At 41.5% G+C, this 27,866-nt stretch overlaps 5 protein-coding genes across 9 annotated transcripts in view; 3 read left to right on the top strand and 2 right to left on the bottom strand.

The window, feature by feature from the left end:
* The window catches only part of tnrc6c1 (trinucleotide repeat containing adaptor 6C1), a 42,788-nt gene extending 33,198 nt beyond the window's left edge, over positions 1 to 9,590 (top strand). For 2 of the 3 annotated variants that reach the window (XM_019261894.2, XM_019261893.2), the window contains exons 15-21: positions 384 to 560; positions 785 to 934; positions 1,208 to 1,318; positions 1,715 to 1,933; positions 2,796 to 2,869; positions 2,971 to 3,110; positions 3,210 to 9,590. In XM_019261894.2, the coding sequence (XP_019117439.2) occupies positions 384 to 560; positions 785 to 934; positions 1,208 to 1,318; positions 1,715 to 1,933; positions 2,796 to 2,869; positions 2,971 to 3,110; positions 3,210 to 3,609 (1,271 nt within the window). In that variant the 3' untranslated portion in view covers positions 3,610 to 9,590. The remainder of the gene's footprint in view (positions 1 to 383; positions 561 to 784; positions 935 to 1,207; positions 1,319 to 1,714; positions 1,934 to 2,795; positions 2,870 to 2,970; positions 3,111 to 3,209) is intronic. The other variant, XM_019261895.2, reaches the window with a different exon arrangement.
* Positions 9,237 to 13,974, bottom strand: LOC109139205 (hypothetical protein). Its single transcript, XM_019261896.2, has 4 exons — positions 13,259 to 13,974; positions 12,105 to 12,458; positions 11,911 to 12,017; positions 9,237 to 11,220 (listed from the first exon to the last, which is right to left on the bottom strand). The coding sequence occupies exons 1-4, from the start codon at positions 13,302 to 13,304 to the stop codon at positions 11,008 to 11,010; spliced, it is 720 nt and encodes a 239-aa protein (XP_019117441.2). The 5' UTR covers positions 13,305 to 13,974; the 3' UTR covers positions 9,237 to 11,007.
* Positions 13,975 to 14,389: 415 nt separating this feature from the next.
* Positions 14,390 to 16,938, top strand: LOC104929804 (zona pellucida sperm-binding protein 3). The gene is made up of 10 exons (XM_019261884.2): positions 14,390 to 14,878; positions 14,953 to 15,068; positions 15,156 to 15,259; positions 15,350 to 15,524; positions 15,662 to 15,779; positions 15,852 to 15,934; positions 16,017 to 16,186; positions 16,272 to 16,430; positions 16,546 to 16,653; positions 16,724 to 16,938. Exons 1-10 carry the CDS (start codon positions 14,495 to 14,497, stop codon positions 16,918 to 16,920), a joined length of 1,614 nt encoding a protein of 537 aa, XP_019117429.2. The 5' UTR covers positions 14,390 to 14,494; the 3' UTR covers positions 16,921 to 16,938.
* A 926-nt stretch (positions 16,939 to 17,864) lies between these two features.
* LOC109139895 (zona pellucida sperm-binding protein 3) lies at positions 17,865 to 19,877 on the top strand. Its single transcript, XM_019265031.2, has 8 exons — positions 17,865 to 18,384; positions 18,468 to 18,583; positions 18,660 to 18,754; positions 18,826 to 19,003; positions 19,082 to 19,199; positions 19,278 to 19,363; positions 19,544 to 19,656; positions 19,735 to 19,877. The coding sequence occupies exons 1-8, from the start codon at positions 18,001 to 18,003 to the stop codon at positions 19,791 to 19,793; spliced, it is 1,149 nt and encodes a 382-aa protein (XP_019120576.2). The 5' UTR covers positions 17,865 to 18,000; the 3' UTR covers positions 19,794 to 19,877.
* Positions 19,878 to 22,165: 2,288 nt separating this feature from the next.
* Positions 22,166 to 27,572, bottom strand: znf207a (zinc finger protein 207, a). Of its 3 annotated transcripts, XM_019261876.2 has the most exons (12): positions 27,432 to 27,572; positions 26,996 to 27,122; positions 26,776 to 26,914; positions 26,512 to 26,694; positions 26,168 to 26,243; positions 26,018 to 26,088; positions 25,722 to 25,876; positions 25,440 to 25,538; positions 24,260 to 24,487; positions 23,919 to 24,057; positions 22,994 to 23,181; positions 22,166 to 22,734 (listed from the first exon to the last, which is right to left on the bottom strand). In XM_019261876.2, exons 1-11 carry the CDS (start codon positions 27,470 to 27,472, stop codon positions 23,018 to 23,020), a joined length of 1,422 nt encoding a protein of 473 aa, XP_019117421.2. In that variant the 5' UTR covers positions 27,473 to 27,572; the 3' UTR covers positions 22,166 to 22,734; positions 22,994 to 23,017. The 3 variants fall into 3 exon arrangements, with proteins under 3 accessions (XP_019117421.2, XP_019117420.2, XP_019117422.2); XM_019261875.2 differs by having other exon boundaries at positions 22,166 to 23,181; XM_019261877.2 differs by lacking the exon at positions 25,440 to 25,538 and having other exon boundaries at positions 22,166 to 23,181.
* Positions 27,573 to 27,866: the final 294 nt, after the last annotated feature.

The raw sequence follows: 27,866 nt of genomic DNA, 5'->3' as shown, positions 1-27,866 counted from the left end.
ATATTTTAATATATATAGTCTTTTATATCTACAGGTGCTCTGTACAGGTTCTCTTCCACAGAATCCGCCACACTGAACCAGCATGTTTCTGCAATAGCCCAGAATAGACAAACTAAACTGACTTTCACATTTTTCACAAGTTTTACCGCCCCTGTGGTTACTCCTTCACACTTGGATGAGTCAAGGGGTTTCAGTTAGTTGCAATCTGCAATCCAATCGCCAGAGGTCACTAAATCATATACATTTGTTCTTTTAAATATAATTTAGATGTAATTTAGAATACTAAATGTAAAGAAGGGTGTCTTTTCTTGTTTCTTTAATCGGAGGAAAAAAATACATTTTGCTGATATCAACCTCTACACTTTATATTTCACCTTTCTCAGGTGCCAACCTGGGTCCACCTGGTAAGCCTCATCAGCTGGAGGACTCTTACAGCCCCTACAATCTGATGTCCAGCTCAGAGTCTCCCACCAGCCCCCTGGTCCCTCCTGACAGCTGGGGGCAGGGCAAGAGCAGCAGTGACAAGATGGCCAATGGGACCAATATCAACTGGCCACCAGGTTAAAAACACTTGAAGTACTCACTATTGATTTACTTTGGGTTATAAAGTAACCATTCATTTAAACCTCCCGAACCAAAAACTAATTCCTGGTCACAGTGGTTGATAGTTGTCAGTTAATTACAGATCTTAGATTATTAATAATTATCTTTTAATGTTATCATTTTTATAGAATGTATAGCTCATTACATCACACACATTATAACTCATAACTTCATTTTTCAGAGTTCTGCCCCGGTGTGCCCTGGAAAGGCCTTCAGAATATCGACCCCGAGACCGACCCCAACGTGACCCCCGGCAGCGTCCCCAGCGGGCCCACTATCAACACCAACATCCAAGATGTCAACCGCTATCTGCTGCGGGACAGGAGTGGAGGTGAGAGCAGAGTCAAAGCGTTTCAGTGCCAGGTGTTGTTTTTGTGTCGTGGCTGTTGCCACCAGAGCTGCTGCTTCTTATTCTTTTGTTCTTCATTTTCCTACTTTGAACTGCCTCTACAATCATTGTCATTTACCAGTTTATCCTCTACTCTTCTTAACGAGCTTACTATCATCATTTGTAGTGCATTTTTCCTTTACTCCATTTTCTCTCTCTGCTATTTTTTCCTTATTTGTGTCTGTCTATTTGTTTGTGTTGGTGGCATCGGCTTAGGCTCCTCTCCCACTTCATCTCAGAACGAGGCTCTGCCTCCCTCCACTGATTGGCCAGTCAGTGGCTACACTAGCTCGTTCAGTCTGTCGTCCCCGGAGACGGACGATTCAGGTACATGGTTTATCCGTAACGTCCTCCCCCTCACATTGTAGTGGCTGAATCACTGCAAATCCTATCCTTCCCGTTAAACCAGAGGCTCAAACTGGAGAATCACACATCTCCTGTCCATTCAAGTCCCTGCTGCTGACTGAATAGGACCCTTATTTGAGCTCTCTCCCTGCCAACTTTGCCTCTCATGCAATGTATAATACCCCGTGTGGTGTTAGTGTATGTAGTTTATCTTCTCCCCCCTTGTGTGTGGCATGGTAAGTTCTGTCCTTTTTGGCAAATATGAAAGAAGTTTTTAGCCCAATCATTTTGCTATGCAGTACTCCCTCCTGTGGGACCAGCTGTCTTTGAGTCATTTTGTACTCCGGGCCAACTTTTCCCTCACTCTTTTCCATTCAGGTAAACTGTCAGAGATGAAATCTACTTGGTCTCCAGGCCCCATTTCTCACAGCCAGGCCTCTCTGTCCCATGAGCTGTGGAAGGTTCCCCAAGGCCCACGGAGCAGCAACGCGGCCCCTTCCCGCCCTCCACCTGGCCTCACCAACACCAAGCCTTCCTCAACCTGGGGAGGCAACTCCCTGGGTCTGGCCCAAGGCTGGAGCAGCTCTTATACCACAGGTATAGTGAAATATTTAGGGAATCCTTTTTAATCACTTCCTTCTGCAATAGTTAACGACTAATCTTACAATGAAAATTGCAGCAGTCGAAGAAATGTTACTCTTTCAGTTCTATACTCAGTCGAGGCTAAAATTTCAGAATATTTATTTACATATAAAGAAGATTTAAAAAAATATATCTATAAAGATCAAAATAGCAAAATTCAAGGTATTTTACAATTATCTCATCACAAGAAATTGCTTCAAACTCACAGGAGAGCAGAAAAATGTAAGTCAAAATAATTCCAATGAAACGCATATATCCCAAAATTACTATTACTTGATTAAAAAAGAAAATTAAACAGGTATTTTGTTTAATTTTAGTAGTGAAAGAACATATTAAACTGTTGTTTTGTTCTATTTTTATCTGTAAACATATGACAGAAAAGCTAATGTACCTCTGTCCTTTATGTGAAAATATTGGACGTAAAACCCAAAACAAAGTTGAAGTATTTACAACTAACTGCACAGCTACTTACGAGAAGCTCAAGACATTTCTTACGCTGGCATGAAATGTGAAAAGTCTAAAGGTCAGATTATGCAGATGTAGTGTGTACAGTGTGTACGGTTGTGAAGTCTGAGCGTAGTCGAAGAGCAAGCTGCGCTGTGATGTGGCATAAAACCACAGCACCATTTGGAAGGTACAGGGTCGGCAGATTGGAGAAAATCTCGATGTGGTTGAACAAGTGTCAACTGACACTGGGTGTTTTCCTTTTTCGTACAACAGAAATCAACACCACCCTTTTCAGTTTTAACTGATTTTGGTTTGTTGGTTTCAGACAAGCGTGGTAAGCATGAGCTTAACAAATGTCTCTTACACACAGCAGGTACCACATGGAGTACAGACAGCTCCACTAGGACCAGTCAGTGGCTGGTTCTGAGGAACCTTACTCCACAGGTAACGGTTAACAATCAGCTGCTTTCTCTTACCCTTTAAGCATTTAGGCCTCTCTGACAATTAACTGTATCTGACCTTCTGTGGGTGTGTTCGTGTTCCAGATTGACGGTTCGACTCTGCGTACACTGTGCATGCAGCACGGCCCCCTCATCACATTCCACCTCAACCTGACACAGGGCAACGCTGTGGTGCGTTACAGCTCCAAGGATGAAGCCGCCAAGGCTCAGAAGTCCCTGCACATGTACGTCTCCTAATGAACTACTTCAAGCTGATTGGCTTATTTGGTTTTAAGGACACGTGTTGTTACTCATCTATGTTTTTTCCTCTCATCTCCATCTAGGTGCGTGCTCGGTAACACCACCATCCTGGCAGAGTTTGCTGGGGAAGAGGAAGTGAACCGCTTCTTTGCACAGGGCCAGTTGCTTGGTGGAACAACCAGCTGGCAGGCGACTCCAGCCACCAATCAGACAAGGATGGGTGGGACCGGGTCTGGAGCCTCCCATCCAATCGGTCACTCACCCCACTGGAACAACAACAACAACGGCGGCGGCAGCAGCAGCAGTAGCAGTGGCCTGGGAACAGGCGGAGCAAAGACGGGCGGAGAGTTGCTGTGGGGTGGAGTGCAGCAGTATTCCAGCCTGTGGGGACCCCCAAGTGGAGAGGAGGGACGGGTCATGGGGAGTCCCACCCAAATCAATACGCTGTTGCCTGGCGACCTGCTGAGTGGGGAGTCCATGTAGGACGGAAAACGCCCCGGCTTGACAAACACCAACAGGAGCAAAAACCTTGCAAATCATTGTGGAGATAATCAGTGTGGGTGTGACGGTGAAAAGGAGAGACAAGAGGAGGACGAGGCTACATCCTCGCTGCTCACCCTCGCCAACCTCCTCCGCTCCTTTTTTTTTTTTTTTTTTTTAAACGACATTTCAGTTGCAGTTCTTTTGTGAATCTCATTCGAGGTTTTGGTCACAGTGTTCAGCTCTTACTTTTGAAGACACAGGAAGTCTTTCATTCAACAAAGAAAGAGAACTTTTTACACAAAATGAACTTTTGAGAACTCGCCGTGTGAAACATGTACTTTAGTCAAACTGACACAATGACGAGCTGCCATCTTTAAACTTGCGTAATCCCTCTCTGCCTTTTGAGGCAATCATACTGCACCTCAGAGATCCATTAAGAAAGGCGTCATTCCCAAAGTAAAAACCCTTCAATCAGAGTGGTTGTCGAACTTTCAGCTGGTCCAGACTCAACATTTGTTTCTCTCAGCACTAATATTAGCCTTAACCTCTTTCCTGCCCTGCTATCCTCACTCACTGTACTTGGTGAAGAAGCATACGGACACTTGCACACCCTTATTTCTGAGCCAGTGAAACCTGAGTGGAGAGTACATGCTGCTGCGGCTTGACATAAACAACCACAGCTCACAACTTCAGTGCATTTTTGCAAGCAGATTGAGTTCCCCACACAACGCTCAAAGGGAATGATGCAACTCTGTTCGCCGTGTTCAAGCCATTTATTTTTGTAGTGGTTTTGTTTTTTTTTTGTTTTTCTTCTTAAACCATTGCAAAGCTAAGAACTGATATTATTCAAACGTGTCTGTCAATCTTACCTGGTGGGGGGGGAGAGTTTTGGGGGTTATGTACAGTTGTAGACGTGATGGATGACAAAATGAACCACTGCTATTACTATGGAACTGTAAAGACAAAAAAAACTTCAATGCACCTCAACTCGTCTGCGGGGGAACTCGCAGTTTGGTCTCAGTCCCGGACCCTCTCACTGATGTTGTGGAAAACCTCAAGTCGTAAATGTTTCCCACCGGTTTGTAGTCAAACGACCCCCCACCCCAGCTCCGCCTGCAAAAACACCATTTCAAAGTGACGTGCAATATAAGCCACAGACTCTACCGTCCAAGCACCCTACCACGACCTCTCGCAGAAAGAGAGGAGACTATAAGGAATGATTGAACTGCAAAAGCTCTATCTGCCCTGCACCCCACTCCCCCTACCCTAAAACTGCCACTACTACCCTTTCATCTCCCCCATCCCCAAGAGTGTGTGAGCTCAGGAGAGTAGCAAGCTGGTCTTCAACCACCTTCTGTCCAAGATACAAGGACATACACACAAAGCACTTACTCAACCAGCCTACTCTCCACACTTAAGCCAGTGACTAGTTTTTGGGGGAGAAGGAGGGACAGGTGTGTTTGCGTGTGTGTGTGTGTGTATGTTTCAGTGTGTGTGTGTGTGTGTGTGTGTGCGCTTGAGGAGAAGGCATCAAACCAAAATGAGAGGAGCCTGTTTTCCTTTTTACCCAGAAGACCAGATGACCTTTTTTTTTTTCTTTCTTTCTTTTTGCCCAAATTTGCGTAGGTTAAAAAAAAAAAAAAAAAAAAAAAAAGAAGTATGAAGCAAAGATTTGTGAATAGGTGGTCTATCATAGCACTTAGCAAGAGCGTCGCAGCTCGTCATACCCTTAATGCCAACGAATAGAAGAAAGGAGAAGCAACACTGGCAAATAAAAACTGAAAACAAAACAAGGACAAAAAAAGCAATGTGCTTAGTGGCTTCTCTATATACTTATTTTTGAACTTAACATGGATGTGAAGATGTTTGTTTTGTTTTTGTTTTGTTTTTTTCTCCAATCCTTCTTCCCTCAAGTCAGTGGGACCAGGAAGGATGTCAAACATGGTAGCAAAGTGAAGGGAAAATACAAAGAAAGAACTAACTCAACCGATGATGATGTGCAGCAGGGGGGGGGAAAGACCCCCCGAAAGCGCTCATCCTCACCCTCTTTATCAAAGTAAATATCACTGTTACATTGCATACTTTGAAATCTTTAGCCTTGGTGTCTGGAAACGCTCGACGTGTTTTATGTTCTACTGGGTCCAGCAGGGAGGATCGCCATCTTTTTTTTTTTTTTCTTCGTCCTTTTTCTCCTTTTTTTTTTTTTTTTCTCGTCTTCTTTCTATTGGAGGCCCTGCCAACCTGTGTGATAGTGTGGCCACTGAGTGCCTGCCTGCTGCAGAGTGCAGTGCTCTGCAGCAGCCCCTCATCCCCGCCCTCCCTCCCTCCGCTCCAACTCGCTCGCTGCCTCCCTGCGGATCCCTACAGAGACTGGCTTCCCTCCCCTCCCTCCTCCTCCTCCTCGGCCTCCAGGCCAAGAGCAGCTCTTTCAGAACTGGCCCACCTGTATTAAATTTACTACTACTGCTGCGCCAGAGTCTGTCCTCAGCAACTCCACTCTCTCTCTCTTTCTCTCTCTCTCTCTCTCTCTCTGTCTCTCTCCTGCAAGGATCACTTTAGCCAGAGATGGAGGCATTTGATGTGTTTTTGTTTTGTTTTTTTTTCACTTATGAAATTGCCAGTGAGCATTTTTATTTTTTATTTTATTGTTGTCATGAAGTTTGCTGATATTGTTGCTGTTATCATTGATGATATAGATAATGATTGTTTTCTGATGATGACGATTTCATGGCTTTTTTTAAATACTGGTCGTTATGCAGTGTTCAGCTTCTCTCCTGCCCCTCCCGCCTGCCTCCCAAGGCAGAAGCAGTGCGTTGTTTAGAGGTACGCCTCAGCCGTTGCAGCAAGGCCACACGAGACACTGCAGATCTCAGTAGAAAAAGGCCGGTAGGGGAGCTCATTTATGTTGGGGGGGGTTGTTTCGAGTTGGACAGAGTTAAATCAAGTGGGGAAAGTGTAGTCAGAGGTTCTCCAGGATAGTGAGCCAACTTCCTTTTGTCCATCCTGGGGCACCGACCTCCACTCCATGTTGTCTCATATCACACACATCCTTTATAGTGTTGATGGGCCTCACTCACTGGTGCTTTATGTTTAACTCTGGGAGCACTCAGTTACACTTAGAACCACCTCAACTGATAACAGCCTTCCATTTCTATGCAAAGACAAGGAGGTGTTCGCTCACAGCCATCTAGAAGATCATAGCCATCCCTCACATCTACATCTTCACTTATCTCTCAACCTTTACTACCAGGCAGCTTCCCTTGAGAAAAAAAAAAAACCCTTGATAAAATGAAAGGGACACTGAAAGAGCTTCACTTCAAGTGTTTAGTCTCCCACTGTGTGGACAGAGCTACTAGATGACACTAAATGACCTGCTGGAGGCACTAATGGTTGGCAAACAGTCACCTCTTCAGTCTTGTGCCAACTGATCTACAAATATCTACTTCCACCTTTGCCATATCATCATTTATCTTTAGCGTGATGAGACTTAAGTTTCTTTTATTGCCGCAGCTGTAGGAGGCTTGAGGAGTAGAAGGGCAGGACAGATGAATGGTGCTGGTCTTTCACCAACAGGGGGACTGGAAATGTAGTGGAGGCTGCAGGAGGATGAGGGGGTGCTCCCTGTATGTGTCTGTGCACTGTTTATGGGTCACATCGGGTACATCTCTTTTTAAAAAACCAAAAACATCTTTTTCTTTATCATCAAGGTTTTCGCAAAAACTAGAAACTACAAAAAAAAAGAAGAAAAAAAAAAGTATGTTTCAGCTGTGCACTCCGAGGCTGAGATGCCTGTGTTCTGTTTCTCTGCAAGCTGCCGCCTTCGAACCCCATCTGGGCTCATCCTCTGGGTCACATGTGGGGAAGCTGTATCCAGGTGATTACAACCTGCAACCTGAAGGTCGCGCCAGCCAATATGTAACAGGTCATTTCTGCACATCTGGCTTTTTGGGGGGGGGTCAGGGTCCATGCAGGGACCCTCAGCGTATCAGCAGAAATAGGGACACACCTCAAGTTTGGTACCAAGTCTTAAAACTTTTGGGATTTGCCCTCTTCCAGAGTCGCTTCAGACTCGCATCATTCAACAAAACAATCACTATTGCCTGTGTTGTCTGTTTGCGTGTTTGTTTGTTCTTGAAAACCTGCATTTACTCCACACTGGACATGAATCAAGGAACTGGCGTTTAAAAGCGGGGAGTCGAATAGAGTGGAAGAACGGGTGAGCGGGACGGGGGTCGGGTCTCAGATGTGCCCTGGATTTCTTGGCGCAGCACCAGCACTGAGAGCCCCGGCACCTCCAACACTCTTCGCCTGCACTCTTATCTACCTGTCTAGTGTTGGAAATCAGATGCTTTCCCTTTTTTTTTTTTTTTTTTTAAAGTCACACAGACTCAAAGGCAACTGGAGTTCAAGCAAAGTATGCTTCTCAATCATGGATCAGACAAGGGTGTGGGGCAGGGGCCCCAAAAAGAGTTGAATTAGCAAATCTCTCTTTAAAAAACAAAAAAAAAAACAAAGGCCTGGGTTGAATATGCACATGCTAGTTCATACACAGTATACAACCAAGAGTACATAATGGGTGTATGTGTGTGTATATGGCTAGATCTCTGTTTTCCACTTAGCCTAAGCCCCCTCCCTGCCCTGCCTTCAGCCCTTAACCCTGTGTATCCTCCTCAACATTATATTTCCCAGAAGACAAGATCATAAACATATCAGAGTAATACAAAATAATGAAAACAAATACTTGAATCAAAAGAAGCGCCAATAATGTAATGTGAACACTTTTTGTAGTGGTTTTTTGTCTCATTCATAAACTTCAGAGATTTTTGATAGCATCGGGTTCAGAGTGAATTAAATTTAAAAAAAATACGAGTGTTGTTGAAAACAAAGATCGATTATAAAGGCAAATTTACATCTGTTGTATTTGAGTGTTTGCACAAGGCTGCTTGTACTGTATGTTGTTTGAATGACTGTTCAGTGTGTGTGAGGTGAAAATATGTATGAGAGCTTGTGATTACAGCGGAGGAATTTCCGCCTTGTGATTCTTTTCAATTCAGTATACTTTTGTTGTTGATTTTGTTTTTTGTTTTTTTTTCTTTTTGCTTGTCAAAAATATATTCTGATGTTAATTGTTACTAGCCTCTAGCGTTGCACTGAGTGTCGGCCTCACCCCTCATCCAGCTAAACGAACAACATGATACAAGTACTGAGGGGAGACGGGGACAGTTCATGTGTAAATGTTTACTCAAGGACTAAAATAAGTGTGTTTTTAAAAATGTAATGTTTATCTACCTTAGTGGCTTTCATTGTGGAATAATCCAAGAAAGTATGGATCATAATTGAGTATTGCACCATTTTTCAGACTGTAAACCTAAAAAAAAAATGAAAAAAAAAGAAAAAAAAATCACATATGTATAAAAAAAATGCAGCAAAAAAAAGTATTTTGCAGACCTGTGGCCATAGATTGGGTAGAAGGACTTTAGCTCTCCCAAATCTGAGCAATGGAGAGAGTGAAGGACAAGACATCAGACTGAGCCTTGGCTTCTAGGGCTCACTTCAGAGGTGCCTACCTTTTTGGTTTGTTAGCTTTCGTTCTGTTTTCACTTAAGTTCAATTCACTCATGTTGTCATTTTTTTTTTCTCTGCAAGGCCACTGACAGTTTACAAACACTTTGTTTTTTTCTGGAGTTCAGAAAAAAAGAGAAAAAAAAATCAGCAACACAAAAGAATTAAACCATGGGAATGTTGGAAAAAAGAAAAAAAAAGGACAAATGCTTCCATTTTTAAAGAAAAGAAAAAGTGCAACACTTCACAGAATGAAGATTTATTGTGCTACTTTCAGAACTCTGGGATTGAACAGTGTTGTCTCGTTCTGTTTAACCTTCTTTGTTCTGTGTTTAATGTTGATTTCATGGACTATCTGAAGCCTGTATGTTTTATGTTTGATTATATTTTTTTCCTTTATAGAAAAACAAACAAAAAAACGAAAAGAAAAAAAAAAAAGACATAATTGCTCACTATCTTGCACACACACGAAAAAGTGGATCTTGTCTCAGGAAGGCCAGGGTTCCAGAGTACCAACTCCACGCCATTTTAATGTACATTTTTATGATGAGTAAAAAAAAAAAAAAAGAAAAGAAGAAAAAAATGGATGATTTAAAAGAAACAATTCTAAGCACTGAAAGTTATGGATTTCAGAAGAAGAGAAAATACCTTTTGTTTCTAAATCCGTAGCAGTTACATAATAACCAAATAATGGACTTTAAATGAAAATGGAGTGCTTTATATATAAATCTATATATTAAAATTGCTTTACATTTAAAAACAAAAAAAAGGTCAATGATTTTGATTGTTTAAAAAAAAAAAGAAAAAAGAAAAAAAAAGAGACCGTGAATAACATGCAAAATGCTGTATGTTTGAATCTTTATTGTGTTTTCTTAAAGGAGGTCCCGTCCTGACTGAATCAGGAACATTGTGCATTACTCTTTCTTTCCTCTTTTCTCTCTTCTCTCTCTCTCATTCTCCCACAGCGGGTATTATTAATAGATAAATCAGACTTTTGTGGAACATTTTTCACATTTTGGAGGATGTTTGTAAAAACATGAGCTGGTTGTAAAGGATCATGAAACTATGCACAAGTGTTTTTGGGGGGGGGCGGGCGGTGTTGGAAGACGGGGGATTTTATGGCCTACTTCTTCGTGGCTGATCTCTTGCAGGGGTTTTTGGGATCCAATGTGTTTTTTGTTTTGTTTTCTTAAGAGGGTGGAGGGGGGTGGAGAGGTGATTCACGTGGAGCCCGCCCGCCCCCTCCGCCTCCAGCTTCCTTCCCCTGATTCAGATTGACCTAGCGCTACATCGCCATGCTGTGTATTCCTAAAACCAATGAGCATCTCACTCTTTAGCACTGTGGGATTCTAGCCTGTCACCCTCAAGGGTTTTTTTTCTCAGTTGTTACGGTTTTCTTGAGGGGTGGGGTGGGGGATACGGGATTAGGGCTGCTTTTTTTTTTTTTTTTTTGGCCTTTTTTTTTTTTAATATTAAGTAAAAAGTCTGTACTGAGATTTAATGAAAAGTCAGTGGCTTGTAATGTTTTATTTTTCTCTCTGTATATCTCTTTCTCCTCATAGAATGTGATTGTTAAATGACATGCACCGAAACAAATGTTTTCATGAACTATGGAGCTTCTTTCAAATATTAATAAAATAGCTTTTTTCTTGGCTGTTAAAAATGTGCCATTTGGTGTTTGTTTTCTGTGCCCTTTGTTCCACCAAACTGACATCTTTTCTTTCTTATTTCCTGAAATGAGAAGTCATCTCTTATTCTCACATCATATTTCTGCTTTCGGGATGGTGTCACTTCCTGCACATTTGTTGCAGCATTAGTTTGATGCAAGAAGTTACGTCAGGCTCTGAGGGCAAGCTGTCTGGGGCAGGCGTAATAGTTGTCCTGTGGTTGTCGAATGTTGGGGTTGGCATACACGGGGAAGTTGACTTCCTCCAGGTGTGAAGCTGCCTCATGGTTATTTTGGGGGTTTCCGGTGCTCTGCTGCTTCCTGGTCATTTCCTCATAGATAGGAACAGGAGGTTGTGGTCTGAGATGATGTTTCGTCTTCACCTACGAAACATAACATTGTGTAGAATTCAATTTATGTTCACTATAAAATATTAACAAGTTTCCTCATTCTTTGGATGTATGTTTATATTCCAGCCCTCTAGTGTTTATGTGTTAATCTACATATTGTATCGATTATTCTTTGAGTCTATAAAATTTCAGTTTCCCAGACCTCATATCTTAAAAAACATTTTGGTCCAACCAACATTTACAATCATAAATAAGATTACCTTTAATCTTTGCTTGAAACAATGATAGATTATCAGAATTGTTGCGTTGATGTCCGTACATGTTTAATAGAGTGCCGTATTTAAGATTTTATGCCTTCAGGACAGTCACGTTGTCTTTTTTTCAGAGAGGAAGGACACAATTACATTAAACAGAACAAAACTGAGCCTTCACCAAAATGTGTTCAAGTCATTTTTGAGTTTGTGTCTCTCTGTCAGTCTATATGTGATTACTGATCCTCTTTGATAATTCATTTTCCTTTTAGATATTTCCCATTTTGAGTAATGTCACAGATTGATGCACCATCAACCCCAGCAGTCAAAGTTTCTCAGGCCTCTATTTAGGCTACAACAGTTGCTAAAGTTAGATAGTCTGTGCAACTGTGACCAGAGGAAAAGACACGTCAGCGTAAAAAATGACACATCAAGTTAAATCTGCATCTCTGCTGAGTGAAGTAATACTCACACATTTCTCTACGGCCAGCCAGATAAGTGTGAGCAGAAGAAGTGCCGCTGTTGTAAAGATGATCAAGATCACTGGACCATAACTGGGAGAGCACTGGCATGACCTCCCTGCACAAACACACAGATGCCTATTAAAATCTGAATACAGATTGCTGGGTTTAAGTGTCAGTGTCGCATTGTGTTTGAACAACATACCTGTCCTTTCAACGAACAAGAAAACCTTTTGAGTGCTGGTTATAATCTGGTCAACGCTGTCCTCTCTGTAGCTGAGCTCCCACATGTAGAGTCCTGTGTCACTGGGCTGTAAATGGGATATGGTCACATTGACCTGCAGAGAGTCCAGTCCTTTACTGTGCTGCAGACGCCCCCTGTGCTGCGGGTCGACCTTTGCCTCGCTGTTCACGGCCATCGACAGCAGCGTCGTCTGGCTCTGGGCACTGCGGTGGTAAAGGTGGAGGCCCCTCAGGCTGCCATACTCTTGCTGAGGGGAACAGGAGAGCTCGAGTGACTGGCTCTCCATCAGATGCTCAAAGATCAACTCTGCGGACACTGCAGGAGAAAAAATAGATTCAAGTTCTAGTAAAAAATACCACTATAGTTTTTAATGAGCAGCATGACTTTATAGAACGTAACTCGACAATTATTGACTTCCATTAAATTTGAATTTTCTTTCTTTTCCTCTAGTTTTGTCTCAACTGTTGGATGGACTGCCATGACATTTTGCACAGATATTCATGGTGATCCCTTAACTTTCCATGAAGTGACACTATGAGGTTCACATGTATGGTTTTTAAGTGATGCATCTAAACAACTAGTGGATGGATGGTCCATTTATTCATGGTCCTCTCAGGATGTTTAATTATTAACTGTAATAATTTTGGTCGTCTGACTTTTCTTGGGGGAGGCTGGAGATGATTCCAGGTAACATTTGGCAAGAGACGTCTCAGCCTTTCAAACCTCAAACCCACAACCCACAAGCTGTGTGGCAGAGAACTGTCACCACCATCAAATCAAAACTATTATTTTTTTTCTGAATAATATATTGGCAAAATTAATTGTTGATTAGTGAAGAATTTAAACACAACCTCAAAATTTGAATTTAATTTACAAACATCAGCATTTCTGTTTTTATTCACTGGGAGGTATGTGAGAAATGTTGATGTTACAAAGCTACACTGATATATCTAGCAGTGAATAAAAAAAGAACATTGTATACACGTTATGCTGCAGATGTTAATGTCACAATAAAGAAGCGACAAAACCATCAAATCCTACCTCATGCATAGAAACTGTTGCAGTATTACAAAGATCATTTTGCATAGTTTTTGTAAAAGGTGGATTTGTCTTACCTTTTGAGAGGTGAATGAAAAAGAGAATGCATGCTAAGCTCGTCATGGCCTTTTCAGTTGTAAAAGCACAAAGATATACCAAAGCTAAGTCATATTGTACTCCTCCTATTTCCTTCAGTCACATATGAGACTTTGCGGACAGCCTCACTATATTTATTGTTCTTCACCTCAAAGCAGGAAGACGACTTCAAAGCAGAACTGCTGTTGAAATGCTGCAGTTGGTCTCGCGCTCATTGTCTAACCGAGTTTTTAAAGATTACGCAGGATGTTATGAATCAGGCTCAGCCACTAGATGTACACTTGTATATGTGCATTTGTATATAACACACACATTGTTCCACTGCCAGAGTACTTCTCATTTTGTATTGACGGCTTTATCACATGCAAATCATTTGAGCTGTAACTTTTCCGTCTGCTTTCAACAAGCAGGTTTCAATATTATTCATTAAGATGATATATATCAGGTTCACTGTGGGTCACCGGATATATCTGCGACTTGCAAGATGAGTCTGGAGATGCAGTTCAGAGACAGTCGGGGGAAAGGTCGTCAACAACAGAGGCATTGTTGATTGATTTATGTAAACCACAGCGTAGGTACTTTCCAGGATGTGGTTTGATATAATATCCATAAACGTATCTGACAGTCCAGTACAGCTGCTCTGCAATCGATATAAATAGTAAACATACTTTTGTAAAGCTTTATGCTCTTTGCAAGTAAAATGACAATCTGAACCCAAGACTGGGAAGAAGTAAAAGTGTTTCTCATGTAGGGGTGAGGTCCAACGGGTCCAACGGGGCCAACACACAACACCATTTTGAGATTAATAAGATTTCTTTTATTGCAGGAATGTTGTATTGGGTTCTTTCGGCTAATCTTGTTGTCTAAATCAAATCAATTTTATTTGTATAGCCCAAAGTCACAAAGTACATTTGCCTCAGAGGGCTTTACAATCTGTACAATGTCTAATCTCTATTTACTCATAATCTTGTCAAACATCTAACAAACTGGGCCAGAAAATCAAATGGCTGCATTGTGTGGTGGTCTAAAAGACTACCAGAGACTTTTGTCCCAGTTGCGAGCTGATTAGCAGATAATTAGACTCAGATGTGCAGAGCTGCTGGCTGATTGTCCGCCTGCACTTTAAAATGCTCCACCACTCAGGCTGGTTTGCTGTCTAGTGGGTCAAAGAGGAGTGTTTGCATTCTGGACCAGTTTGCTGGTTTTGAGTTACATTCATGGAGACTGTTTATTTTTGGGTCAACCTCCTTGTTGGACTCTTATTATCAGGATTCTGCGTTAGGTCGTCTTTAGCTTTTCCACCCAAACATTACACACAGCATGCTTTACTTCAAAGACCTCAGCTCACCAGGCGCACGGTGCAGGAGGAACAAAAGGCTCCAGCTGAGGGACGAGAGCAGGTGAACACTGTCGGAGTGACTTGCCATCCAGACTCGTTGGAGATTGTTATCAAAGCTGACATGTTTGGAGTCGGAGCTCCTGTGAATGCTGATGAGTTACGCCTTGGAGTGGAGCACAGTGATTTCTGTAGAGCAACCTCGTCTTTAGGAGATGAGTACAGGATCATTGCTGGGCTACTCGACTGTGGCACCAAACACTGGGTAATGTTACATGTATTGCACTCAAACATTAATTCTACATTTTAACTTCTAGCTCTAAACACATCTATCCACAGATGACCCAAGACTCCCTGGTCTACACAAACCTCCTCATATACTCCCCTGTGGCCTCTCCAGATGGAGTGATTCGAATGGATGAGGCTGTGATTCCCATTGAGTGTCATTATGAAAGGTTTGTTTGGGTGTCTTTTGTTTTTTTTAAAGCTCTTCTTTGAGGATCTGGGCAACACTCACTACTTAATGTTTTTCTGTTTCTTAGGAAGTACAGTTTGTCCAGTTCTTCCATTGCACCCACCTGGATCCCCTTCATGTCTACCCAAGCTGCAGTGGAAACCTTAGAGTTTGACTTGAGAATCATGACCGGTGGGTTTCAGTCACTTTGTGTGTATTTACTTATACTGTCTGTGTGTACCTGCATGTTTTTTTTTTTTTTTTTTTTTTTTTTTTGTGCAGATGACTGGCTATATGAAAGAAGCTCTAATGTGTTTTACCTCGGTGAGCCCATCAGCATCGAGGCATCCCTGAGAATCGGACATCACATGGGACTCCGAGTATTTATGAACAGCTGTGTGGCCACACTTTACCCAGACACATACTCTGTCCCCAGATATGTCTTCATTGAAAATGGGTAAGTATGTGTAATACTTGATATTAACACTTGATTATTTATAGATCTTGGTCTATCGTAGCATATTTAGTATCATCTTAAGTTATGACTAAAGTTAAAAGAGCTAACGAAGTTGTAAAATCTTTTCTTATCCTCAGCTGCTTGGTTGACTCCCACATTCCAGGTTCAAGGTCCCATTTCTTATCCAGGACCCAGGATGACAAGCTTCACTTGGTCATTGATGCCTTTAGGTTTTATAATGAGGACAGGGGACAGGTGAGGCTGCACTTCAATTGACTTGTATCAAAAACTGCCCATGTACTCTTTAACTTGTTTTTTTTCTTGCAGCTCTACATCACATGTCACCTGAACGCTGTACCAGTAAATAATGCAGAGGCACCAAGTAAAGCATGCACTTTTCTAAATGGAAGGTAAGTGCTATGCAGTCAGAAACAAATATCATTTTGTAATCAAAACAAGAGGAGTGAACTCTGAAATCTCCATCTCGTTCAGATGGCGGTCAGCTGATGGGAATGACTACTTATGTGGACATTGTCAAAGCCAAAATGAAATTGACCAAACCCGCAGTAAGCCCAGCAAAACTGACCAGTTCAGTCCTCGAGGGTTTGGGAAGCCGGACAAACCAGAAACCTTCTGGAGGAGCGGACTGGAGACCAATAAAGGTAGTTTTCTTGTAGCAACTAGACCATTAGAGGTCAGACAGAGGTTTGGATGTAATACTGTAAAGATGTATCATTGTCTATGTAGTGTGGGAACAGGAGGCGACAGTGGGTCCAATGGTGGTCTTACCAGCCATGAAGAAAAGTGGGCCTATACCTGATGAAGAGCTTCCTCCAGTTCTCAAAAAAATCAGCAGACCTCTGTACGGCAGCCAGTGGAGAAGTGGAGTAAATGAGAAGAGTGTTGGTAAGAGTTAAACTCTAAATCATAAGACTTATTTTGCTAATGTAGACCTTTTTCTAGGTCCTGATAAAGATCACAATGAATCTTCTGCTCAAACATTAACTTGTGGTTCACCTAGATCTGGAGAAGGGACTGCTTCCTGGTCCATCTGCACCAGACCAGGTGGAAGTTCAGACTGTTGCTCCTGAAGAGAATAAAGATGTTAAAAGTGGGACAGATCTAACAGGTAAATTGTGAAACTCTTTAAAATTTCACTTATCATTTTTATCCAAAACTAACACTTCTCTGATTTGCAGACGGAGATGCAGAAAGTGAAGTTGAGGCACCTCTAGAAGAGTCTGCGGTCACCTTGAAGTCAAAAGATGTCGCAGTGCTGGACACGAACGGCACATCAGCACTCAGTGACGTCGGCCCCGCTGCTCAGTTGGATGTGACAACGCTGTCAAATGCAAATGCTACAGACCTTTCACATACAGATGACCCAAAGAGATAATAAACAATTAAAACTACACTTGATTTGACTGATTCTTCAACATAATACAACTGGCTGTATGAGATCTTTATGGTGTTGGGCTTATGCACACTATTTGTAATGAATGAAACAAAATTTTAACTTTTTAAAACTTGGATGTTTAGTCTGCATGCTGTCTGCTTTTAGCCGACAATTACTGAAATATTTGGTCCTGACAATATTGTTTGACTGATTTGCTGGACTAACTTAATTTGAAGACTTTGCTTAGTAGTTGTGCCAAAGTGTTTGCCTAACATGATCAGTCGGGTCAAACCACTCCAAATTACTATGCAAGTAAATCTACAGTACAGCTACATGGAGGTCTCCAAAACATGTACTTTAATTTGGACAAATATTTCATTTATGATTTGTAAGTTACAAAAAGATGTACTTCCAGTGGCAATTTAATCAGTCTATACTAAGATGTACAGTCTTAAGTAGAAGATGTTTCAGTGGAAGTGCAGAACAGATGTGGATACTACACTGTAAATGGGAACAAACATTAATGAAAATATTCTGGTTCTGAGTTAGTTTGGTTTATCAAACATAAACATTCATAGAAGTTAAAATGTGCATCTTCAGTTGGTTATCACAGCCTCCAGAATTTTCAGGCATTGGAAAATAATTATAACTAGAGATTAAAGGGTAATTTGGCGATGGTGCTTTCTCATTTCTGGGATATACATCCATATTAATTTGTGTCTTGTGATGTCTTTAAAGGATTTTTGCAGCCGTGTACCAACGCTGTCTTAAAAAAATCTCATATATGAAAATGTCACAAACACTAAGATAAAATGTGGCAGTATTTACAGTGATCATCTATTAACTATAGGATTCATTGATGCAGGCTGTTGGCCAATCAGATGCATGTATCTCAGTGTGACTGCAGCTTTTAGTAATTCTCCCACACCACTTAATGAGTAATTGTTCCCAGCTGTCCTCTACATGTGATTTGACTGATCTGGTCTGAAGTGGGAAGCCTTTGAGATACTGGGAGGATTATCTCCAGTGTTTTCTGCATCTTACTTCAAACAACGGTATCATTTGGAGTCTGGGGAAAAGATGGTGATCAAAGGTCACTCAGCCTCTCTGGCACTGCTGTTGTCAGTCACCATCGGTGTTGCAGATGCCATTCGATCTTTAAAAGATGGACCCATGATCGACACTGAAGGGAGAGAGTATAAATCTGCGTTAAGAACTGATGCGGGAAACATCAGAGGACAGCAACTCAATGACAAACCCACCGTCCGTGTGCAGTGCACAGAAACGTCCATGATCGTTGCCGTGAAGGCTGACCTGTATAAAAATGGGCGTCTTGTGTCTCCTGGTGAGCTTTTTTTGGGAGAAGCCAGGCCCTCTCAGAACAGTCAGTGCCAAGCTGTTGCTGCTGGTGACACTGAATATGTCATTGAAGCTGGGCTGCAGGACTGTGGCACCAAATTAACTGTGAGTTGTCGTTGCTTGATAATGTTGCATTCATTTATGTGTGTGAAAGTTATTACCAGATTTTAACGTGTATTTATATTTAGGTATCTGGGGACTCTGTGATCTACTCAAACCAGCTGGTAATCTCACCAGCTGCCAGTTACCACGGCATTACAAGGATGACCCATACTGTAGTTCCTGTTTCCTGTCACTATAAAAGGTGAGATGTTACCATTGACTTGTAGGGTGTTTTTAGACATCTTCATAATGGCTGACATGTTAACTTTCTGGCACAGGACACACTTTGTGAGCAGTAGCACTCAGTCGTTGTCCATGAGCCTCTCTGCTCCTGCAAAGGCGCGCCCTGCCTTCTCCCTAAAGCTGATGACCGGTACGTGTGGCTCTAATGCTTTTCTTCTTGTTTAGTGTATGCATGTAGTGATGTTTGTGTTTCATGTCTAGATGACTGGACAAGCGAGACTTTCTCCAATATGTTCTACCTCGGAGACCTCCTGCACCTCGAGGCGTCCTACACTGGTCCTGATTCAGTCCAAAGACGACTGTTCATCGACAGCTGTGTTGCCACTCTGTCGCCTGACACGACATCAGTCCCCAGATACTACTTCATTGAAAACAATGGGTAAAAGAGATGCTGAGAATACAGTACGAGAACAACAAACTGGTTGCTGTGCATGAGCAAATGTTTGTTTGTTGTCAGGTGCCTGATTGATGCAAAAGATGGAGGGTTTAACACTCAGTTCCAACCCAGAACGAGGAACTACTCGCTTCAGCTGCGGCTTAATGCATTCCTGTTTCACCATGATACGAGGAACTCAGTGAGCGACTCATAAGAAACATGATTTAAAATGTTTGAAATGCTATGACAATATTTCTGTGGTCATCTTTGTTTTTAGATATTCATCACTTGCCATCTGAAAGCTACTTCTAAAATGCAGAGGAGCAGCCCCATCAACAAGGCCTGCAATTATGTACAGTCAAGGTGATTTATTTTTCTTTTGTGGCTCCTTTTTAGTTTACCATACAAAGGCTTGTACAGCTTAGTCTGCACTCTGTGTTTCTACATGCTGACTCAAGTCTACTGCAGATGATAAATGTCCACCCCTGAGTAAAATAGTATCAAAGTTTGTTTAGAAATAATTCTGTACATTTTTCTCATCAGGTGGCAAAATGTGGATGGGGGTGATGATGTGTGTCGATGTTGTGATAGCACCTGTAACAAAAGTTCTCTGAAATGGTACAATAAGACAAATCTGAGACGTCTGATCCCTGAAGGTATGCTGTAAACGTTTCTGTGCAGATGTCCCGATAAAAAGCTCTCCTACTAAAATATTTTTTGACTTAATGTTTCAGATGACATGGCTTGTGGCAATGCAACTATTGGCCCTCTGATGATCTTCACCAGAAAATAGGCAAAGAATGAAATAAATAAAGGGTCAATATTTCAATGGCTTTTTAATTTTGTTGGTATGGCAACATTAAAATCAACCAAAGGTAAGCTCCTTGTGTCTTTTCAATTTAATTACATGGGATGCAATGTAATGACAGCTCACTCTACAAGGGTAATTAATCTTATTCTGAATAACACTTTTTGTTTTTATTTTGAAGGTTTGTACTGGAAAAAGTTGACCATCACTGCCCTCTAGTGGTGACGGTGCAGAACTGCAACAATACATTTAATTACTCAATTATATATCAGATTAATTTTATGTGAATAATTGCATTAAGCTAGACACAATAGCGTAATGATATTTCCGGTTAAAACATTAAAAATAAAAGCTTTGCTATGGGGAAGATGTAGTTCCACACTTTGACCACCAGAGGGAAACGTGCACTCATAATCACAATATATTAAACACATGGCAACAAATTAACTACATCTAAATTAATGGGTTAATTAGGGTCCAGCAGATGATTACAAATAAAGAGAAATGTTCTGGCAAATATAAAGTCTGCTTAACAACTATGAAAGAAAACCAAATCATAATGAGATGACGTGTGCTGGACTGAGGAAAGGTAGCTCTGCAAACAATTTCTAATTATATCAATTACACTCAGAAGCACTTTTTATTTTGCATTAACTTTTAGACAGCTCAAATATTCAATTTCCTGTATGCAATGTTTCAAATGCAATTATGTGTAATAAAAACAACTGATATAACTGAAATGTATAAAAAAGCTCATGACGTGCATTTACTTTATTTATATTGCATATTTCTGAATGAAAACTGGAGGGAATTGTTTCGTCCTCATTAAAGGATATTCACGAGCAATTTTCCTAGTTGAATTACTATTAATACAATCCTAGATAGCATTTCCATGCTCAATATTTACTTTTTTCCTAATACACAACTTTAACTGGAATAAGTTTTAAAACTTGAATGGCTCGTCTTGCTGGTTGATTTTTGTCTAAAAGTTTAACATAGAGGAAACATGAAAAAGAGACTGGGTTTATGAACTGGTTTATTCAAGAAGAAACAGTAAACATTCAGACTTTGCTACAGGAATCACAAATGAAAACCTCTAGAGTGCTTTGATGGGTCAAATCCAAACATTCATGATTAAGCTTCAGTTTTTTTGACAACTTAAAAGCAGAAAAAAAAAAAATCTTCCAAAGCTTCTAAGCTGTCCCAGTATCATCGTATCGTAGACAAGGTATGAAACAACAGCAAGAAGAAGAAAATGTGTCAGAAAACTATTCTTCAGGAGTCAAAACCCGTTTGTGTGATATTTAATAAGCCTTATTTTCTTGATTCAATATTCTCACGCAGCAGAGTCTGAGCAAAAATGTCCAACAATAACTGGATTAGCATATTTAACAAATGAGCCCATACTTACCAGTGTAGACTCTGCCTGTGTTACTCGTGTAAAGCATCAAATCATCAGTTTAAATCAACAGAATTCAAATCAATACTGTGCTGGTCACATTAAGCAAAGCTGGTAGAAAGAAACGTGTAGCACACTCGAGCACTAACTGTGATTTATTACAGTTATTCCTCGAGATTATACTGAAAGTTTGGCTGCCGTCAGAGTGAAACGCTTCATTGTTGTGGGCTCGTTTGATGTTTTTCATAGAAGACCACCGAGGTCTTGTTACGTGTGCACACAAAAACACAGGGTCAACGTAAAAAAAATTAAAATTTCAGCAGTGGTACTTACAGCTTTAACTAACCTGTTACTGGCAGAGATTCTCCTTCATGTAAGTAGTTAAATTCAAATGATCAAGTGAGGACAGCTGATGAAACAAACAGGATTAAGTAGTAAAAGCATCATCACAAACCTCCCAACAAACATGTAATGCACACATGGCTGTAAGTGACAGACTTAATGGTGTCTGCATGTGGGACTCTTAGCAAATGATTTGACTTTTCAACCAAGTCGTCAATATTTGAGACTGCTGTGGAACTGCAGGACTACTTAATATCAAAAGCTTCTACAGTTTCATGTAATGACTTTATACTTTTGGTATAAAGTTATTCAATGAAAACGCAGCTTCCTGATGCTCTCACCAATCAAGAATGGTGGACACAGGTTCAATGAGCTTAACAAGAATATATAATTCACATGAGCTAACATGCCTGAAGAAACGCAACAACACAAAAAACAAGGGCCTTCACCAAACTTGCTGCAAGTTTGGGGACATTGAGATCCAACAGCTCTAGTGTAAAGCTGTGAGGGCCCCTGGTAATGAATGAGAAGACAGAAAATGGTGAGACTTGCCTCAGGCTGAAACAGGGCTACACTGAGACACGGCCTCAGCCAGTCCCCCATGGCATCGCTACAGGGAGAAGAGAAATCTGGGTTTTAGCACTACAGCCATCAGCGACCCGGAAGTTATGCAGCTGTACAATGCACTCAGTGCGTTCAAAGGCTAGCCTGCCAGTGCCATGTACAGAGCATCAATAAAATAAAAAAGAAAAACATTTTTAATTTAACGTTAAACAGATAGTGTTCATCTTCTAGACAACAAAAGCACATTTCAGAACTGGAGTACAAACCTGCATGACGTCTCTTTTCCCACTAAAATCCCGCAAAGAAGAGTCTTACATTTTTGCCACGTTTTATTACAATACAGTTTTACAACAATACATATACCATTTCATTTAGTAGTCCGCCTACTTAAGGTTAAAACTATGAACATGAAACATAAATGAACAGTTATTTGAAGCCCTCACCAAACAAAGTTGGGGACGCAAAGTCCAACAGCACTAACGTGCTGTGAAGGCCTCACTGATTAAGCTTAGAACAGAAATGTATTTACATAAAACTTGCCTTGATAAAGGGTGGGTACTGCCCATGTAACTCCAGCGCCTTCACAACACTACGAACCATATCTACTACACTTCTATACACCTAAATGAAACATGAGAAGGAAAAAAAGCCACAGAACAAGAGATGGTTTGAAACAACAGTTCATAGTCGTGGTTAGGTACAGTGTAAATATTTCCCATGCGCTCTGTGATGCTTTTATAGCTCTTTTGTTTGCTGTTTAGTCAGTGTCTCTTCCTCATAGATCAGTAGTAGAATAAACAGTACGTCGCCGCACTAGAATACCATTACTGGTTTGTCTACTAGCAGCTGAGGACATTAGAAAAGGGTTGAGTGTCCAAACCTATTGAAGAGAGGAAGGCGGGCTTCAGTAGCGGCCTCCGGGAGACATGACAGGGGGTCTCATACCCATGGGTGGCCGTGGGGGGGCTCCCTGGTACCCTGGGGGAACCACGGGAGGGGCCTGTCCGTATGGAGGCATCCCTCCTGGCATGTAGCCCGGCATCCCCTGGGGTGGACCACCATACTGGCCTGAGAGAATACAGGGATGTTGACTTTATATTCAAAAGAAAATCAGACAGTCATGCTAGTAGCTCTGTGACCCTATATGCGACATTCATGTCATAAGAGGTGACAGTTACGTCATCGTCATAACATCATATTCCTTAAATTTAAGTTAATTAAGTGTTTTTTTATTTATTATTTTGTTTATTTATGTATTTAATTTAGGCTCTATGACAAACTAACGTGTTGTTTTTCAGTCAAACTAATAACCTGGATGTTGACTAAATAATGTCTGTATGATAGGATACCTCAACATGACGTGAACGCAGCATCAGGCACCACGGTGCTTTGTGCTACATGGTAACAGCAGCATGCTAACATGCTAACAATGATGCTTGCATGCTGACGCAGGTATAAAGTGCAGCATGTGCACATTCACTAATTAGGACTAAACACGTTGGTTTTGTAGGTATTTGATCAGGGAAAGGGGGAAAAAAAGAAACAAAAGTCAGGGGATTTTCAAACTCATTAGGGTTCATCCTCTGGGGACAATCAATGTCTGTACAAAGGTTCATGATGAACCATCTAAGAGCTGTTGAGAGATTGGACCAAAGCTCAACATTGTCATCACTTGGGCAAGCTTAGATAATAGAGATGCTGGATAGATTCTCACCCTGTAGTCCAGTTTTCTACCCCCAAAAACAGCAACAAACAACAATAAACAGCTCTGTTTTTTCTGAGCTACAGACAGGCCGTATATATACCAGGTATGGGATGCCTCATGCCAGGCTGCTGAGGGGTCATCATGCTACCCACGGGACCCACTGACGGGGCTGCAGCAGTAGTCTGGCCTTGGCGGTGAATACTGCGCTGATACCTGGGCAACTGAGCCCGCAACTCTTCCTATAAAAGACACAGAGAGCAAACAAGGAGGGATGATTGACACTGAAATTCTGCAGCTCAACCAGAAGAAAATCAATAAGAAAATGAATAATTCATTTTGATGAAGAAGAAAAATACACTATAATTAAACTGTTCTTTCTTAAAATGCTACTTACTGTAAAAAAAACTATAAAAGAGAGACAGCTATAGCCGGACTACTCACCAGTGAGATATCCTCATCAGGGTGGATCAACTTACTGGTTGCACTGGAGGTGGTGAGGGTGGCAGGCTTACTGGTCACAGTAGAGGGAGGTTTGGAGACCGTACTGCTGCCAGCGTTGGGGCTGGCCACAGCTACGGTGGCCTGAGTGTAGGCCGGGAATGTGGGCTTTGAGGGATCAGAAGAGGTAGAGGGGGGAGCGTGAGGAGACCCTGACACTGTCTGCTGACTCTGAGGGGGAGAGAAAAGGAAAACAGATTAGAGAGACTCTGATAAATAGAATAGTCATACTCTGAGGTTACTCCCATTATCAAAGTTTATATGAAATACATTTAAATCTTGACTGGCCTGTCTCTGGGTTCATCTTTCTGTGAATGCTTTTACATATCTTTCACTTTCTCACTTTCACTTTAAGTGACAGCCAAGCAGTCGTTTTGCTTCTATGTGCTCAGATTTTGCAATATTACACAGTAAGTCTTTCAAATTACATTTGAATTAAACAGCAACATGTCTTTTGTTTTGCACCTACAAAAATTTATGCTGCCCTAAATTGTGGCTGCAGGTACAACACCATCAATTAAAGGGTAGTCTACCGTCACGGGTTGGATTTTCTAAAGCCTGAAAACAGCCAAGAGGAAGTGGAGAAGACTAGTTTTCTCTCAGGCTGCTTGAATTACAGCTTGCTGAAATGCTATTTTCGATTTTCTTCTAAATGACACAAAAAAAAGCTGCCTAGATTTAATGCCAAGTCTATAAACGGGTTATTTCTGTTATACTGTTGTTTCACACATGGGAGAGTAACCGTTTAAAGTATGACTAGAGTGAAAACCTTTTGTGGAGCCTGCAAGAAAACAAATCCATAAGAGCATGCTGTGCTATATTTGCTTACAGCGGTTCAGAAAAAAAAAAAGCAGCTCACTTTGCAAATCTGCATAACTCTCCATTTTTTGATTGTGCTGAGGCGATTAAGCAGATTTTTAGTGTTCTATGAGCGTAGCAAATAAAAAAAAGCAAACAAAGGCATGTTTACAGAAGTGTTTAAAGTATTTTCAACCTGACATCTTGGCAAATAAAACAGAATTAATCTGCCCAAGTACACCACAGGCAAACTATACACGACTGTGTGCATGCCAATTGTAAAGCTGCAGGTTGTCAAGAGTAAAGCAGGCAGACAGCTGCGTACTTGTGATGTGATAGGGAACAGAGCTTTGGGGGAGGAGGACTGAGAGTCTGCACTTGATGAGCCTGCACTTGTACTTGTACTTGCAACACGATTGGCCATCTGCAGCACAGGAAAAGAGTAAAGGATAGGAAACGTAAATAAAATGGAAGTCTCACAGTCTGTGTGAGCACAGAGAGCTACGCAAACATCCCTGCTCCATCAGGAGGATCTCATTTTCTGCCCCATCAGAGTGATGAGGGAGATTTTTATTTTAAAAAAGTAAACAGTAAATGGTGATTTTACCTGTCCAGCAATGGGGAAAAGAGGCTTTGTGACATCAGGCTGGGCTGAGGGTGCGGTGGCGGCAGGAACAGCAGGTCTAGTCAGCACGTTCGCAGCTGGAGGGACCTGAGCCATGTGTGTGATGCCTGGACGGTGGGCCACAGGAGGAGGCATGCCTGACACCAGCAGAACAAATTCATTATATAAAGGGGACAAGTAAGGCCTCAGCAGTGTTACAACATAGTTACAAACTTCTATTTTTTTTAAAAAAGTGATTTTAAATGAATAATTGTGTGTGTATCCCGGCAGGACATTACCTGGTGGCACACCTGGCATCATCGGAGGCATCCCTGGACCTGGAGGCATCATCCCACCCATTGGTATCATCCTAAATACACGAGACAAACATTTATATATAAAGAGGATGGGATTCATGAAATATGACTTGATTCATAAAAATGATTTACCCTGGAGGCATTCCTGGCAGTACGGGTGGCATTCCTGGCATCATTGGCGGCACGCCGGGCATCATTGGGGGAATTCCTGAAATAAAAAGAGATTCATTGAATAAACTCTAGTGTGTTACTACGTAAAAAAATATAATTCATGAAATGTACTTTAGGGAAAATTGAAAGATACAGCACCGGGGCAAACTATGTCAGCAACAGCTCTGAGGTTAAATACTGGACAAAAGCAGAGGTTGTAAAGATATGTAGGACTACATAAGAGTTCTCAGGAATATGCATAGAACAGCTGTCTATATAATAGGTTATATATTATTTGGCATAAGCTCAATAGTTCAAGTTCCCACCTGAGTAGCTGCCCGGTGGTATCCCTGGAGCACCAGAACCAGGAGGCATGCCAGGCTGGGTCATAGGGGGGATGTAGCCAGCCTGAGGTTGACCTGCAGAAGGCTGCTGGTACGAGGGACCGGGCTCATCGTCGTCATCATACTCATCAGAGTCGTCCTGGTTCTGCTTTTTCTTTTGAGTCTCTGTAAATAAAAAACAAGCATAATAAGTCTGCAGAATAGATCTCAACAGGGCAGGACAGTAAGCGACGCTGGTGGCAGCACCTTGGTTCTTTTGTTCCAGCACTCTTCTCCTCTCTTCCATGTCTTTTTCAGGAATACCCTCCATGCCGTATATCTCCAGCTCGATATCAGTTCTTCCGGGTATCGCGTTAGGAACTCCATCAATCGTCTCTTTATGCACCTACAACAGAAGTGATTATAATTTTTTAGTGCACAAACACATGATTTATGATTTCATGTGACGATATCACTGCTTCCTCACCTGCATGCAGTGGATTGCAAGTCCGGGGCCAGTGTAGAGCTTTTTATGACAGATGTGGCACTTGAAATGTTTGGCCTTCTGATGCTGGATGAGAATCTTCTCATCATCAAAATCTCTGTTACAGTACCTGAGATCACTGCTGAGGAAAGCCAAAGCACTGTAATGCTGAAAGGCTGAACGTGAGCTGCATTTGCATACTCAAAAAACACCCCACTTATATACATAGATATATATTTATATATATCTTAAAGATATCCAAGAAAGACAACGCCTGTGTATAATGTCCTGTCACAGTATTTCTAATATCTGTCATGCAGGCTGCATATTGTCAGCATGCTTATTATTAGAAGAGATCAGGTTCACTTACAGCTGACGTTAGCTCAGTAAACAAGAGGAGACATCTGTCTGGATAAAGACAGGAGGTGTGAAAGGATACCAGCACCACGGCTTCATCTGCTTTTTCTTCTTCCTCCCCATGATTTTCTGCGCTTCTCTGTTAATCCAGTGAGAATAAAACAGCTGACAACATATCAACCAGATCGGAAATGAAGCGACTGAAGATGGCGACGGATCTGCAGCTCTGTCTGCCTGCACGGCCCCAGGCGCCCTCATGCGGTCCAGGAATATACTTTATATTGTTTCATAAATAAAAATACCAACATATGCACCAGATCATCCATCTATATGTTTGCATTAACTACTACTACGTTACCACATATTATATCTTACAGCCTTCCAGCTCTATATCACATAATAATAAATGCATAATTAATTATGTAAATCATTTATTATATATTATTTATGGTCTGCTAGGATTGTCAGACACTGTGTGGCTGCCAGATTTGGCTTTAAGGACGTAACTGCTGTAAGA

Source organism: Larimichthys crocea, chromosome XII, assembly GCF_000972845.2.
Source record: "Larimichthys crocea isolate SSNF chromosome XII, L_crocea_2.0, whole genome shotgun sequence".
Classification (NCBI taxonomy): domain Eukaryota; kingdom Metazoa; phylum Chordata; class Actinopteri; family Sciaenidae; genus Larimichthys; species Larimichthys crocea.
This window is presented reverse-complemented; position numbering and strand designations above follow the sequence as displayed.

Excerpts from the sequence above, each read along its gene's own strand:
- LOC109139205 (XM_019261896.2), bottom strand. The coding sequence starts at position 13,304 with ATGACGAGCTTAGCATGCATTCTCTTTTTCATTCACCTCTCAAAAG. Across the intron at positions 12,459-13,258 it reads TTTCATTCACCTCTCAAAAG|TGTCCGCAGAGTTGATCTTT; the intron begins GTAAGACAAATC and ends TTTCTCCTGCAG. Across the intron at positions 11,221-11,910 it reads GGCTGGCCGTAGAGAAATGT|GTGAAGACGAAACATCATCT; the intron begins GTGAGTATTACT and ends TATGTTTCGTAG.
- LOC104929804 (XM_019261884.2), top strand. The coding sequence starts at position 14,495 with ATGGAGACTGTTTATTTTTGGGTCAACCTCCTTGTTGGACTCTTATTA. Across the intron at positions 15,780-15,851 it reads ATAATGAGGACAGGGGACAG|CTCTACATCACATGTCACCT; the intron begins GTGAGGCTGCAC and ends TTTTTCTTGCAG. Across the intron at positions 15,935-16,016 it reads TGCACTTTTCTAAATGGAAG|ATGGCGGTCAGCTGATGGGA; the intron begins GTAAGTGCTATG and ends CATCTCGTTCAG.
- LOC109139895 (XM_019265031.2), top strand. The coding sequence starts at position 18,001 with ATGGTGATCAAAGGTCACTCAGCCTCTCTGGCACTGCTGTTGTCAGTC. Across the intron at positions 18,755-18,825 it reads CTCCCTAAAGCTGATGACCG|ATGACTGGACAAGCGAGACT; the intron begins GTACGTGTGGCT and ends TTTCATGTCTAG. Across the intron at positions 19,004-19,081 it reads TACTTCATTGAAAACAATGG|GTGCCTGATTGATGCAAAAG; the intron begins GTAAAAGAGATG and ends GTTTGTTGTCAG.
- znf207a (XM_019261875.2), bottom strand. The coding sequence starts at position 27,472 with ATGGGGAGGAAGAAGAAAAAGCAGATGAAGCCGTGGTGCTG. Across the intron at positions 26,915-26,995 it reads TTGCAATCCACTGCATGCAG|GTGCATAAAGAGACGATTGA; the intron begins GTGAGGAAGCAG and ends CTTCTGTTGTAG. Across the intron at positions 24,058-24,259 it reads CTGATGAGGATATCTCACTG|GAAGAGTTGCGGGCTCAGTT; the intron begins GTGAGTAGTCCG and ends TGTCTTTTATAG.